This window comes from Pteropus alecto, unplaced genomic scaffold, assembly GCF_000325575.1.
Source record: "Pteropus alecto unplaced genomic scaffold, ASM32557v1 scaffold7, whole genome shotgun sequence".
NCBI lineage: Eukaryota > Metazoa > Chordata > Mammalia > Chiroptera > Pteropodidae > Pteropus > Pteropus alecto.
The window spans coordinates 31,337,131-31,353,383 of NW_006494614.1; the positions used below are offsets into that span (position 1 = coordinate 31,337,131).

A 16,253-nucleotide genomic window follows, 5' to 3' on the forward strand; every position below is an offset into this window, starting at 1 on the left:
TTTTAAATTATGCTGTATGATCGTTTTTATTTTGTGTGACAATATCACCTCTTCCACACACAGTTAAGATGGAGAGGTAGAAAAAGAAATCTAATTTTTGCTAGCTATTTGTGATACAATAAAAAAATTGAATGCTAAGGAATATAGGATAAATCCTATGAACTAATTTTAATCATTTTCTTCTGAACTAATGATAATAAAAGTAATAAAGTAATAAAACACTTAAGTAGCCTTATGATATTCATGGGTCTCATACTCATTACTGATTTTGTCAGGATGTGATCCCAAGAACCTTAACTCTTTGATCCGAGCTTTAAAACTCTGCCTGGGAAATCTGGACTTTGATGGAATTTCAACAGGATTAAGGAAGGGAATAAGGGAACCTACTTATCTGGAGAGGTTTTGAATTTATAAGAACTCTATTTTCCAAAGTTTAAATGTTTGGAATTATAGGAAAATAATTAAACCTAAAATGATACAAGTTTGATGGATTTCATTTTTGCTTAGTGTAATTTCAGCAAAACAGCTATAGCCTGACAGTTAAAAAATGCAAGCTCTAAGGTCAGACTGCTTGGTTTTGAATTCCAGCTGTCTTACTGACTAGCCATGTGACACTAAGTGATTTAGTTAACTTCTCTGTGCTCAAATGGTCTCATCTGTAAAGTGGGAATCACAGATCCTTCCTTGTGAATTAGATAATGTGCATTAAAAGTACTGAGAATAAATAATTCCTGGCATGTAGTAAGGTCACTGTCATCGTCATTATCATTATCGTTGTCATCATTGTTTAAAACAGTGGTTCTCAACTAGTAGTGATTATTTTTCCCCTGGGGACATTTCACAGTCTCTGGAGATAATTTTGATTGTCACTACTTAAGGGAGACTCCTGGTATCTAGTGGGTAGAGGCCAGGAGTTCTGCTAAAATTCCTACAATGCACAGGAGAGAGTCCTCACAAGAAAGAATTATCAGGCCCAAAATGTCAGTAGTGCTGAGGTTGAGAGACACTGATTTAAGTTATTCTATTGTTAAAGATAAAATTTAAAGGCCGAGAAACATTTTTAAAAAGTTGCAAATAATGCTGATTAATTCTAATATCATCTCTTCTAAGCTTCAGTTAAGCAAGCTGTTAATTACCAAGAATAAGAAATCTCCATAAATATGTAACTATAGGGTTAGGAAAAATTTCTGAGGAAATAATAAAATAAGTAAGGTAACAAGTGTCTTCTTATAACATAGAGTAAGAAAGTGAAATAGAAGACCTTTAATGAAAACTAATAGGAGCAGGGCTTCAAAGGACGAGGGGAATCTCAAGAATATGATTTTAGGGCTCTTGTTCCACTCTACCCCCCAGCCCTCTGGTATGGATTTATAACTTTTTAGTTAATTTCAAACTTTAAGTGAATGAGTGAAAAGTTATCCAAATATCACATATGAGTTTTTGAAAGTGATAAAAACTAATATTGTATTACACAATAACAATAGATTATTATCTTAAAAATTCATATGATTCTGTATAGATGTATTTCCATTTGTGGATTTAGCGGAGATTTGAGGCGAGGAAAACTGCAGGACATTGAATAATGCTACTTATTAAAGTACTCTTATGACTTTCTGCCATTACATTTTTTTAACAAAAATGTTCTTGGAGTGATGGCATGCTGGTAACACAAAGAGACTCAATTGTGAATTCTGTAGAGAATTGTACTTCCAAGAGAACCGTGGGAAACTGTTGGCAAGGCAAATAATTTCTCCACAACGAAAGAACTTCCTTAAGTGATAGAGTAAAACTTCCTTAGTTCAGGAAAACAAAGCAAAACAAAACATGATCTGTGGGGAATTATACTAATAAGTATGCCAGGTCACGGGGTTGGGGAGAGTGATTAGGAACTCAAAAATCATAATTCCTATCAGATACACAGATATTTTGATAAACTTATAGCCATAATAAGTTCATAACTTGAATGGCTTATAAAAAGGGAAATCCCACCACCACACGTGATTATCAAGATAAAGTACCCCTCTGCAAATTTTGAAGACCTAGTACTAAGGCTTAAACCCTCGAATAAGACAAAGCATACATAGCGGCTGAAGTGAAGAGAGTTCTTCTTTAACTTTATGTTGTTCCCACGGACAGTACTTTTAATGACTTCGAATCCGAAAAGGGTCTCAGTTTTCATATTTAAGACAAAATTGGTTACTCCATATATTGTAGAAATCTCATGGACAGTAGACTCAGAAGACAGAGTTCAAGTCTTAGCTCTAAAGCACCTCCCTTGGAAACATTTTAACCTCTCTGAGTAAGAATTCCCTTTTCTATATGATGTTAAGAGGAACAAATGACCCTGTGTGTAAACCTTTTTTTATTATTATTATTTATTCTTGAAAATCATGAGATGGAAAAGAAAGAGCAAAGATTTTGACAGACACAAATTTGAGTCTATCCTTATACTTCTCTTTTACTTCAGTGTAGTTCAAGGTCTCTTAGCTTCAGTTTCTTCACCTGTTAAATTGGGTTAATAACTCATATACATAGTTAAAATACCCAGTAAAGTGCTTCATACATCTAGTGACTTTCCTTCTCCTGCCCATGAAGAACAGATATGACACAATTTTAAAAAATGTAAAGCTCTCTATAAAAGTCTGACTTGCAAAATAAACACTTTAAAATCAGTTTCTTTAACACCTCTGTTAGATTTATGTGTTTATGTTCATCTGTGGTAAACTTGAAAATGATCATTTTACTTATACTATTCACAGTGAAATAATCACGGAGATAAAAATGTCAACTCAGATTATTTAATGAAGATTTTTTTTTTGAAAGTTATTTCTATGTCTTGATAGTTCTTGGTAGTAATGCAGCCTATTATCAATTAATCTTTCTTTTCTCTCCTCCGTTCCTTTCCTTCAGTGTGAGAGGCTTAGTCTTCCCAACCCTCTCAAATGTGGCCTCCTTCCTGATATCTTCTCTTATTTTCCCAGCTGAACGTAGAGTCTATTCACTATGCTTCTATGGTTCTCAACTTATATTATCACTTGGCACTCATCAACACACTGCTCTGTTGTAGATAATTGAACAACATTATTTTTCACTACTAAATTAAAGTTTTTTGTGTGTTAAGACTGCCTTGTTCACCATTACTCCCCACATATTAGTGTAGTGCCCTACATAATAGTAACTACATATAATTAATTACTCAATAAACATTTAATGAACATGCAAATTTTGCAATAATGTTTTATCTAGATTATACAACTTTAGCACTTAATTTTTTACATTTCTCTGATTAAAATGTGTCTGCTACATCTAATATTTCCAATTAATTTTCTTCAGATGTCGCCACCAGGATATGAAATCATTAAAGTCAAGAAGGCATATCTTACATATCTGTTTATATTTATTTTGCCATTAGCTATTGAGTATCAAATTAAAAAAAAAAACTCTTTTTAGTGGATTAAACCAGTGTTCTATAGAAGTCATTAAATTTGGTTTTACAGATTCCTTTTAAAACTTGGGCGATATCACATATACATTCTTAATTATGGACCGATTTGATTCAATAAGAGGAAAAGAAACCTAAAATTTATTGAGCACCTACTATGTGCAATACAAAACACTAAGTGCCTTGTACTTGTAATCGATATTGACTTGTCTTCTTATTCAGTGGTACTAGATCCAGATTCAAAAAAATAATACTGCCCATGGGTAAGAGTTAATATAGTTTACTTGTTAAGGTCATGTTTACTATAATCCATCAAAATGTATCAACTAACTGATAAAGACATTTTACAAATAGAGTCTGAGTTTGTAGGTAATGGAATTAAAAGATACTTTTATATCTATTGGCAAAAATTATGTACACTGCAGCCATCTAATGAACTAATAACAGTCGATGTCTGTATCTTTTATTACACAATATTTTTGGCAAAGCTAGTGCTTTTGGAATCTTCAGAATTAGTAAAAGAATAGACTCCTACATCTGGAGAAATGTGGTCTGCAGCTTTGTTCTGATTTCTGTATCTAGTGCCAGGTATCTATCACCTGGGGTGGGGTGTTACTTTGGTAAAATAGATCTCATTACTTATTCTCAAAAGAATGCTCTATTTCAGAACAATACTATTGTTAACCGAACTTTGATTTTAGTGACCAAATGCCAAGAATTTTCTAAACACTCCGTTATCCTTCCCATCAATTTAGATCAACCAGACATAACGTATGTGAGAAGTTATCTAAATTTTTCAGCAATAAAACTGAGATGATGAAAGCTTTGCTTCCCCTTAGATATCATCCAGTATTGTAACCAAGTTGTTTTCGTTTTTTACTTTTTTATTGTTTAAGGCTGGAGCATATTACTTTTGTGATACTTGCCAAAGTTCTATGACATCATTGTTTGAGACTCAGCACATGTGTCTTTGATCCCTGCCCAGTAGGTACCCGGGCAACATGCCATTTTGGCACTTATTACTATTACAGTTTTGATTTTTACATTTGCTTCTGATTTTATCCATCCTGCCATCATACAGACCCTTAAGTAGTCATCTTTGGGGACAAAGGGACTCACAAGATAGCCTGTTTTACCTGTACTCTTCTCCCCAAAGGACTTGGCACTTGAGAGGACTGATATGGACAGTCTACCTAGTTTTGAGTTGACTGGTCTCTGGAATATGAACCCCTCCCATTCTGTTTTTGACAGTCTTTGTTTAGGATATAAGCAAAGCACAGTTCTGTAATTTATTGTTGTCATTTTATACTGAGAGAGAGAAGAATGGGAGTGGGAATAGAGAGTATGTGGCTTCAGTTTAGTTTTCTTTCTTGTGGATTTCTCAAGATATCAGAACTATATTGTAAAATTCTCAGGCTCTCTGAGTTAAACTTAATGTTTTTAGTCCAGTTCAGCATCTCTTGGCTTCTACCTTTACTTTCCTAGAAGAGATAGGAACTCCAGAATATATTTAAAAATATGTGCAAATGCAATAATCATAGAAAAAATTAGAGTTAGAATTCTAGTAAATACAGAGGACTAAGCTGATATGAGACCTGCCTCTCTTCTTTGCAAAGGTTGTGAGAAATCTCAAAGGATTTTAAACTTAGAAGTATTGGTGATATATGTATTTTCGAAAATTGCTCAGGCTGTACGGTGTAGATTTGTGAATGCAAACTGAAACAGAAAACTAGGCTACTGTAGTAATAATAGCTAGCATTTATTGAGTTCCTACTATAAGCCAGAGACCATGTGTTGAGCACTTTATGTATTCTAACTCATTTAATCTTTGTAACAGCTCTGTCAGGTAAGAACTTTTATCATCACCCTCTTATAGATAAGGCCAAAGAATTTGCCAAAGGTCACTCAGTAACTGGTGAGGTCATATTCCCACTGCAGGTAATCTAAAACCAGCACTTAGGCTCTCCTCTACTGTACTATGGGTTGCATTTCAAAGAGAAGTACAGCAGAGAGAAGTCAATAGAAGAACAGAGAGAGACCATGTATGGGTCCAATATGCGTAACTAACATCTCTGATTGACAGATTGGATTTGGAGTGAGAAGTTAAGGAGATGGAAGTCAAGAACAATTCAAGAGAGACAGGTAGAATTGAATGTTTTGCATCTAACTTAAAAGTGACTTAAAGTCACCAGAGAAAACAGGGAATTTAGTTTCTTAATTTGCAATCAATTTTTATCTTCCTCTGACTGAACAATTGAAATGCAATGAAATGCAAATGTCTTAGTTCTATGAGGCAGTGAGAATAATATGGAGTGTAGATCAGGATATGCCACTAACATATGATTTTTAACTAGTGATTCCTTTTCTGTTCAGATGGAGCCCAAGTTTCCTAATCTATCATATGGGGAGAGAGAGCACATTACTCACCAAACCTGGAGCTTTTTAGATTTGCAATTTCATGTAGTACTGTACTTTCCAGCAAAAGCACAGCAATTTTTACTCCCTTTTATTCCTAAGGTTAAATATTCTTGAGATATTTTGTATTTATTATTGCTAGTGGTTTTGCTATCTACAGGAATTATATTTTGAATTTTTAGATTATAGCATTTTTCCATATGACACATTAAAATAAACTGCATCAAGAAATATTTTCATATTTATAAGAATATTTTAAAAGTTATATTACTATGGTAAATTAATTGGGATATGAAATTTTCTGAAAAACTTTTTTATTTAGAAAACTATTTAGAAGTGAAATTTATTTCTAGGTGTTCTTTTTCTTAGTTGCAGAGGATCATACATATTTGGTTTATCTTAAAGATCATATTCTTCAAAGTTTAGGCTTCAAAATTAACTGTCAATTTTTTTCCAATTTTGAACGATTGACTCCATTATGGTTACCTTACTAAGTTACTGCTGTTCAAATTGGTTTCTTTTAAATTCTTTCAAAAAATTCTTATAGAATTACAATAGGGAGAGAAAAATGGTAGTAGGTATTGATGAAAACTGTATGCCCATTTCAACTGTGGTGGGAAAATAACAGTTGAGCTCTGCTGAAAACAATATATAAGAGATTTAGCTCTATGAATATATTCTTATAAAATTGTCATATTCAGATAAGTAACAATTAGAATTTTTAGTGCTTTAGAGAGTTTTAAAGGACTCTAATAATTGCATGAGTTTGCTTTGGCTGCTCAGAGCATGTTCTCCAAGTTAACTACAATTGATTGATGAAAGCTGTGAGAGGTCTAAGATTCCCCTCATCTTCCCTGCCCTTTTCAGTGCTGTTACTCTAAAGGAGCCACGTGATATCTCTTCCATTCTTTGCCTTTTTTGTCCTAAGCCCGTGATTTCTATTACTAATGGTCGTCTTACTACCTTCACAAGTAGTAATGATGGTTTGTTTATTCTGGATGTTAAATTCCATTTAAGTCTGTTTATACTATGTTTCACAAGGTGATCTTCAGAGCCTTTCATATGTTTGTGCAACTGTGGGCATCAGTCAGTTCCCTTTTTTTATTTGCTGCAGGAACCAGTAGAGCTGAGTGGTATCCTTAGCCATGCACGCTTGGCTGCACAAGACTATTCTTGATGGCTATGCCTATTCAGTTGAAAAAAACCCTGAAGAGTTTTAGAGTGGGTCGATGTGATGTAAATGTGCTTGTGAAAGAGGGGGAGACAGGAAGATGGTCAGTTCCAGGACCATCTTCTCAGTCTCCTTCCCACAAAGATGACTTATTCTAACGTCCTAAGAATTCTTTTAGAATTTTCAGTTCGAATGAATTTAGCCTATAGGGCTTTGGCAACTTGTGCCATGCATCTCTTAAGCAACTCAATTCTATTTCAGTGCTTAACTTGTATCAACTTACTGTTTACTGACTTATCAAATTATCTCTGACAGCTTCCCTAATTTTGTCCCTTCTATATTATCTTCTTCATTAGACTTGTATATATGTGTTTTAACATTGCAAGCTGCCCCAAAATATGTAAAGTCGAGCTTCTTGTCATCAAACATACACTCAAATGAGTTCAATGCTGGACAAATCTACACTGAACGCAACAGTTTGTAGGTGGGAATAAGCAAACTCACCAACACAAAACACATGTGATCTGAATTAGGTGAGAAATCGGTTAAGTGGGTGGTGTGCAGCTGCAGTCAGTCCTGCTTGCTCGATATTGCGTGGTAAATGCGCCACACCTGACTCAGTTCCTTTATCTGTTTTCCGGGTTCCCGATGTTGCCGGCATCTGCCGCAGGTAGCCCCAGGACCCCGTGCCCCAGGCGCGGCCACGTCCCGCTCTCCGCCTTTTTGGCGCCGCCGCAGTGCGCGTAGCATAGCAGAGCCCGCTGCCCGCGCACGAGAGGGGCGCGCTCCCGGGCTGGCGCAGTTTCGCTGCGCGGTACCTGACCCGCATCCTTCTTCTTTTGGCGCCCGCCTATCGCCGAGCACAGCCCCGGCCCCGCCATGGGGAATATGCCATCCGCGGTGAAGCATTGCCTCAGCAACCAGCAGCTTCTCTGGGAGCATCTCTGGATCGCGGATTCAGTGGCAGGGGAGCTCGACCCCGCGCAGGTACTACCTCGCGGCCCAGGCTGTGCCCGCCCTCTTGCACATTGCCAGCCGGCCTCTCCCCCTGTAATGTCACCTCGCACTCCAGGGCCCATCCTGCACCAGTCTGTGGTGTTAGGCCTCACCCATCATCTCTCTACTGTAAACGTATGGACCCGCCCTACAGAGCAGACACAGCAAAATCCCTATCTGTGGCCTTTTTCAGGTCCCTAAGGGAAACCGTTCCTTCACTCTTTTTTCCCTTCAAAGGGATGCATTATATAATATCATTTGTAGCTGTGGGCACTCCGCCAGGGATAGTACCCTTATTTTCAGTTCCCTCCTTGTACTGTGTAACAAAGACGACAAATTTGTCAGAATGTGAGGTAGAAAAAGGAACGAAGCCAATATAGAAAGTTAGGAAAACAAGGTAGGATGAAATTATTCATCGTGCCATTAATTATCCCTAATGTATTTATGCTTCAACACACTTGAATAAACTCGAAAACAATGTAAATAATAGTGATTTCAGACTAATATTTAATCCCATGTGATTCCTGAAAGCCCCTTAATTAGACAATGGCAACGTCATAGTATCCACATACTTGTGATTTAATTCATTCTCAACCAAAAATGATAAATGAAGAAAATATATATAAAGAAATTTACTTTTACCTTTAAATTTAGACTTTCACGGAGTAATAACAGTGATAATTACATGCATATTAAGACATGGCAAAAGGGAGGGACCCTTTGAGGACACCTATTTTTTTAATTTTGTGGGATGCAAAAAATGTTTATTCCTGCTTTATCTTGTGAACAATATAATTTGTATTGTGGGTAAGCACAGTTTTACTGCGTGGCTTTAAATCAGCTATTCTAATGTTGATTATCCATTTCCCTGTAGTTTTACATTTTGTATATTCTGGGTTCATTGTATCAATATGTGAAACTGGAATCTTCTACAAATTGGAATTTAACATTTGTGGATTCTTTAAAAGACACTTTACACCTTATTTATTTAAAATATGGTCTTTGGTCATCCGACTCAAAGCCTCTTGCTGACAATGCTAGAGGGAAAATTTTCCTTGCGTGTTCACAGGTCTTTCTAATTAATTTTCCTATATTCTAATTTGATGTTTCTATTATAAATTTGCTCTTAACTTTCGTATTTAGTCTGTTATATAATTAGGAGTCCTTAATTTTTATTTCCTAAGTCTGAGACTTTATGCGACTCTTGTTGCTGGGTTCACATTGTATTTCTCTCTCCCCTACCATGTTCTGATTTTGTGGCATTCGAAGGCAGTGATTGAAGTTAGACTGCTATGTGAGGATGTCTGCTTTGCCCTGTTAAAATGTCGAAGAAGGGTAATTGAAAATGGCTAGGATGACTTATCAAGGAATGGGAGGAATAAGATTTTTGACATCCATCAGACTAATAAAGACTTTTTGTTCCTTTTTGAGAAATAGCTATACCTTTTCAAAATTTTGCCTTTTTATCCCCCAGCTATTTGCCTGGAAAAAACACCTATTCATTCATCTAACACAGCTTATGTATCACTTTTGACCCTCCAGAGTTAATGCCCATTTTCGTGCTCTCATGGCATTTTATATATAATTCTGTTTTGTACTCAATCTTGTTGAATTGTAATTTTTTATGTGTTGTCCTTTTTGAACTCACAGCAGCATTGACACCTGACACTTGACTCTTGGAAATTTATCTCCTTTCTTGGCTTCTGCTTAATAACACCCTTAGCACTTTAAGTCCTGTTTCTCTGGTTCCTCAGTCTGGAACCAGAATGACTCAGTGGCCTATATCTGTCTAAATGTTCAGGTGCCTCATGTCTTATTATCCACACTCACAGTTTTGGTTACTGTTTACATATTAGTTTCCCAGATTTATATTCTCATTTCTGTCTTAAGCTCCAGTCTAGATGTTCAACTACTCACTTGACATTGTCACTTGGATATCTCAAAAGCGATTCAAACTCAACATTTCCAAAATTAGATTCACGTTCTCCCCCTTGTAACCCCAGACCTTCTCCAATATTTCCTATCAGAGGGAACATCTTCACAATTCGTTCAGTCCTACAAGCCATAAACTAAGAGCTCTTTATTTTCATATCCCCACATCTAAAGTATGACTGAGTCCTGTATTTTACCCTTGAATTTCTCTCAAATCCATCTATTTTTTTCAACTTTACTGCTTCTACCAATTTTAAAATGGCATTATCTTTCATATGGACTCGTAAACGATTGCAATCCTTCTTCAACCCATCTATAAAGCTAGTTGGGAGATGTTCTTAATTTTAAGTAGAATCATGCCCTTCCCTTGTTTCACAACCTTCTATGAATTCTCATTGCTTTTAGGAATGATCATCAACACTTTTAACATATTTTCTGAAGCTTCATTTCGTCTTTTCATTGCCTCCCTCTGCAATACCATCTAAGTTATTCTCTTATTCTTGCCACAATGGCAAGAATAAGAGTTCTCTAATAATGTTTCCTCTGAAAACACAGTCCTTGCTTGTTTTCCCCTCTTCTAACTTCTTTCAGCTGACTTCTAGTCACCCTTCAGATCTCAACTCAAATGTTCTTTTTCAGACTCTCAAGGCAAGTAGCCTTGTTATATATTGCACAGTATACTAATCATTATATGTAATATAAATTATATATTTATTTTTGTGATGCTGTTTAATTCCCTACTAGACTCCAAGTATCATATAAGAAAAAAAAAATCCACCACAGTATTCTCAGCATCTAACAATGTCTAGTTAGCTTTTGATCTTGCAGTAAATACTTGTTGAATGAACAAATGAATGAATGTTTACCATTCTAGGCCTTAAGTATCTCATGCTTATGGGGACCATGAAATTCTTCTGAGCTCTCCTCAGGGTTCAAACCAATGATTGGTGTATTATAGTACAACGATAAATATTTATTAAGTGAATGCTATAGTGATGAGGATGAATACATGATGTCGATAGAGTTTGGTCTTGGTGATGGATATTATTATTGTTTGTGTCTTACTGTTCATCGTATAAAATCTATTCATGCTTTGATGTGTAGAACAGTTGAAAATGGATTCTGGAGGTTGTGAAAATGCAGCATGGTACTTAACCAGTTGTTTAGCATTAAATTTGGCAGAGAATATCCTGAACGGAATCCCTGTGATTTGAAATATTTCAGTTGAAGTTGGGACAGACTGTATTATGAAAGAAGCCTGTACTGGACAGTAGAAGATTGGAAACCTAGACCTTTTTCTGTTATCAATTTATTCTGTGATTGTGTGCAGGGAATAACTGGCTGCATCTTAAATTTTCAATTTACACATTAGAGATAATAAGGTATCCCTGATAAATGATAGGATAAAATTAAATATTGGGAGTGTGTATGTATAAATACAAATGCACACATTTGGGGTTTATTACCCTGTAAAAACATGTGTCAGTGTGCATGAAAGGTTTAGACTACAACAGCTCTACTAATTAAATTATTTGAGTCTCTAGTTTTTTTGCTAATGATACTGGTTTTGCAAAAGATAACCTTAATAGACTGAGAGATTAAAATTAATTATTCTGTAGTTCAAGCTATCTCTCAGTGCCTGTTTTATTTTCTCTGTTTGTCCTTATTAAAATGAGTATAGTGAGCTGGCTTAATTAGTATATTTTAAAGTTTTGATTATATTTAACTTTCCTGATAGAGCAGTCATTTTTTGATTTCCAAGTGTTGCTTAAGCAGTAGCTAAATTTCATCATATATCAAGACCCCATTGCAATGATAAAATTCCCAAGGATCTAAATTCTAACACAGTGTTTTAAATATATTAGATTTAGAAAAGCAAAATTGTAGATTGTCAGATTAGATTTATAGTTATTTTACATTATATCCTGATTCTTTAAGTTACATTTGCTGTCAGCAAAAATTATAATTCAAAGTAGAGTCCTTGGTGTTAGAGTCTCTGGAATTAACCTAAATGTATTATGTTTCTGCTTAAATTTAATTAGAGAATAATGCGACTATATACTTTTAAGTTTGCGACTATACGGCTGTTAATACATTTACTAAATACCTTAGAATGACTGGGGAGAATTTTCAGAAATGAACCAAAGCACCATTCCACTATTTATTTTCTGTTTGTCTCAGATGTTCTTGGTTCCTTTTCTCACTTTTTGTACTCCTTTTATGGCTTTTTTTTTGAAATTATGTATTTTTATTATTTATTTTTCTCCTGCATTAGCTTGTTAATTATATATTGTTTTTACTGTATTCTTAGTTGCTATGTTAACACACAACCTGAACATATTAAAATATATAAATTAGCACTTTTGCAGCTATTAAAAATGCATTTGATTAAATCTATTTACTGCCTTTTGCTTTTCATATTGTTGTTGTATATATTAATTATATGGTATGCTTCTTTCATATATACACATTTATATTTATGGACATATTTTTCTTTCCTTTGCTCTTTACTTCTTCATTTTGACCCTTCCACCTGAAATTATTTTTCTTTAAACAGAAGTATTTGTTTAATATTTTCTTTAGTAAAAATTTGCTGATGGCATTGTTTCAGTTTTTCTTTGAAATTACATTTATTTTGACTCGTATACATACATTATACACATATATAATGTGCATAAATATAAGTTGAATATTGACTATAAATATACATTACATATAAAGAATGATAACAGTAAAAAAATGCAGATTTCTCAGCAGATGCAATGAATGCCAGACACAGTGAAATCAGCTGTAAGTCTTATTTTTGGTTCTTTGATGATACTGTATCTTTAGTTCTCTTTCCATTGTTTTTAATTTCCAACAGTATGACAATGATGTGTCTAGATTTATTTTTCTTTGTATCTGCTAATGGTTCATAGCACTTCTTGGACTTATGGCTTGATGATTGTTGGCTTTCATATGTTTTGGAAAATTTTCAACCATTTCTCTTTCAGTATTGCTTCTATTTCTTTTTTAATCCTCCATTTGGGCCTGTAGTTTGAAGAATCTCAGAACTTTCCCTGTTTCCAAGATACTTCTTAAACTCATTTTTTGTATTTTTCATCTTTTCTCTCCATGTTCAATCTGAATATTTTTCTCACCTGTATTCCATTTCACTAATTCCTCCTTAAGCTTTCTCTAATTGGCTGTAAATCTAATTTATTGAGTTATTAATTTTAGTTATATTTTTGCGTTAACACATTTGTGTGATTTTTAAAACCAGTTTTTAGTTCTCTGCCACAGTTCTCCATCTTATCATAAATACTTGAATGTTTATCAGTTATTTTAAGTTCCATGTCTGATAACTTTAATATTTAGAATCCTGTGGATCTTTTTCATATATCTTTACTCCTGGAATGCCTACTCATTTTTGAGTTTATGTTTATACCTGATGTGAAAAAATATATAGACATAATTTGAGGCTCTGAGTGATATTATCCTTCTTCAGAAAGGATTGTCATTTTTTTCTTCCCATATCACTTACTCCTCACTCCCTGTCTTTGGCAATTACCTTCTGTTACTTGTATCCAGGAGTTTGTTTTAGATTTCACATATAAGTATGATATACAGTATTTGTCTTTCTTTGTTTGACTTATTCTGTTAACATAATGCACTCAAGTTCCATCCATCTTGTCACAGATGACAAGAATTCCTTCTTTTATTATGGCCGAATAGTATCTCATGTTTGTATATACTATACTTTCTTTAGCCATTCACTTGTTGATGGACACTTAGGTGGTTTTCATATCTTAGCTTGTAAATAATGCTGCAGTGAACATGGGGGGTACAGATATATTTTCAAGGTAGTTATTTCCTTTGGATAAATACCTAGAAGTGGAATTGCTGAGCCCAGTGGTAGTTTTATTTTTAATTTTTTGAGGATCCTCTATACTGTTTTCATAGAAGATGCACTAATTTACATTATCATAGTACACAAATGTTCTCTTTTCTCCACATCCTCACCAACACTTGCTATTTCTTTTCTTTTTTGATAATAGCCTTTCTGACAGGTGTGAGGTACAGCAAGGATTATCTTTTACTTCTAGCAGGCAGGAAGTTTAAGGATAGCTTACCTTAAGCCAATTAGATGCTTAGCTGATTTGGAACTGGCCCTACTTCATTTCCGAGGGCTTGCCTTTTTCTCTTTACCCCTACTTTTATTTTGTAGCTCTTCAGGGATTCTAACTTAAAGGCCTAGAGTATTTACCAGGGTGTCTCTCCTTTATTGGGAACTGAATTCAAAAATATTTCTTCCTTAGCCTCTGAGGTTCCTGGAAGCTCTGATGATCTTCCCAGCTGCTAATACAGAATTGGCAAATGTCTCAAGAGGAAAGGCATGCTGAGTGTTGGTATCACTGTTTTATGTTTCTCTTCTGTATGATATATTGGCCACTGAAGTACTCACTACCTTGGCAACTGTAGGCTATCAAACAACTGTTTTTCATTAATATTTTGCCCAGAATTTCTGATTGTTCTCAGTAAGAAATTTGTTCTGAATAAGCTAGTTGAAAGATTAACATAATAACAAGGACAATGTAGAAAATGTGAATTATGCAATATAATCTGAATTGTAAAATGTATATTTACCATATTACAAAAAAAATTATAGTGGTTACTGTCAAGGTAAGATGAAAACTATTTAGAGTATTATTTTTTTATTTTCACAGTTTTGTTGAGATATAATTGACATATAACATTGTGTAAGTTTAAGGTGTGCAGTTTGATACACTTATATTTTTTCAAAATGATTACCACCAAAGTGTTAGCTAACACCTGTCACATCACATAATTACAATTTTTTTTTTGTGGCCAGAACATAAGATCTACTCTCTTAGCTGATTTTAAGTAGGCGATACAGTATTATTAACTATAATCATTATGCGTTAGATTCTTAAAACCTATTTATCTTATAGCTGGAAGTTTTATAGAGTAACAATTTAAAGTTCAAAAAAGAAATTAAAAAATTGGCTGCTTCATAAAAAATAATAATTTATGGAAAAACACTATTCAGATGGTTTTCACAATAAGTAAATATTATAAAAGAGAAGATAGTTTTAATCTAATCTAAAAAGTAATATTATGCCCAACTTCAATATCTGGCTGTAGAGGACCAATATGCGATTTACTTCTTTATGTGTAACATAGTTTAATAAAATTTGTTGAATAAATTAATGAATATAGTTTTTTAAATAATATTTAGCTTTATATGTTTACCTCAAATCTTTCCATTTTATGGTGTAAAGTTGGTAAACATACTTTCTTGACTTTTTTGTAATTTTATCTTTTGCTTTGCCTTATTTCATTCCCAGCACATTCATTCTTAATCATTCTCATTCACTCAATAAACTTTTTTAGAAATCTACATATTGTATCAAATTTATTCAAAAAGCATCTTGTAGGTTTGTTGATCCTCTTGTCTATATGCATATGTTTATATCTGTGTACATATTTGTGACGTAACAACTGATTTTTATTTTTTGAAAAAAAATATTTTACTGAGTTCTGAATTAGTATTTTAATTTTCTTTGAGTATTTATCTCATGTAATTTTATCTTTTAAAAAGTGAGTGCCTTAAGACAATACATATTCTTTATTATTTTGCTTTCAATGTATCTCTGTTAAACTACTTATCTAATTGTCTCAATTCCTAATTAGGTGAATTTAACTTAAGTGTGATGTGACTGTTGATATATTTATCCTATTTTCTGCCATATTTATCAACCTCACCATTTTATATTAACTTTGAGGCTGTTTATACTTTTTGATATTCTTATTTTATATCTCAATCAATGATATATAAAGCAAAAGATGTATTTCACAGAATGCACTCATTCATCTTGAGAAAGTCTGTTTCATAATTATTACATCATGGTTTCTCAAATAGCATGTTCCAGGTACATTGCCATACTCAAGACCTTCTTTGTTGATGTATGATATCTGACAGATAAAGTGAAAGTAGAGAGTTCCAAAGACTTGTATAGTACTGTTGAAACCAAAAATTTTAGTTATGGGCACAACAGACTTAGAAAGTTGAAAATATAGGTATTTATGGTCAGCAATTTAATAAGTGAGCAGTCACAAGTAATAATAAGCCCTTTGTATCACCATGTAAATTAATGGCTGGAATGGAGTAAAATTCCAGTGAATTTTACTGGAAATCAAATATTGGATGGATTGACTACTCCATAGAATAGTGACAAAATTTGAGGTAAAGGAAATGATAGTGAACTAAGTTCTAATGGCCTTGGTATATAAGGA

The 16,253-nt window shown here is 33.9% G+C and overlaps 1 protein-coding gene across 3 annotated transcripts in view; it reads left to right on the top strand.

Annotated features, from left to right (window-relative positions):
- Window positions 1-7,753: 7,753 nt before the first annotated feature.
- The window catches only part of HMGCLL1 (3-hydroxymethyl-3-methylglutaryl-CoA lyase like 1), a 160,856-nt gene continuing 152,356 nt past the window's right edge, over window positions 7,754-16,253 (top strand). For 2 of the 3 annotated variants that reach the window (XM_006926424.1, XM_006926425.1), the window contains exon 1: window positions 7,754-8,015. In XM_006926424.1, coding sequence (XP_006926486.1) covers window positions 7,908-8,015 — 108 coding nt within the window. In that variant the 5' untranslated portion in view covers window positions 7,754-7,907. The remainder of the gene's footprint in view (window positions 8,016-16,253) is intronic. The other variant, XM_006926426.1, reaches the window with a different exon arrangement.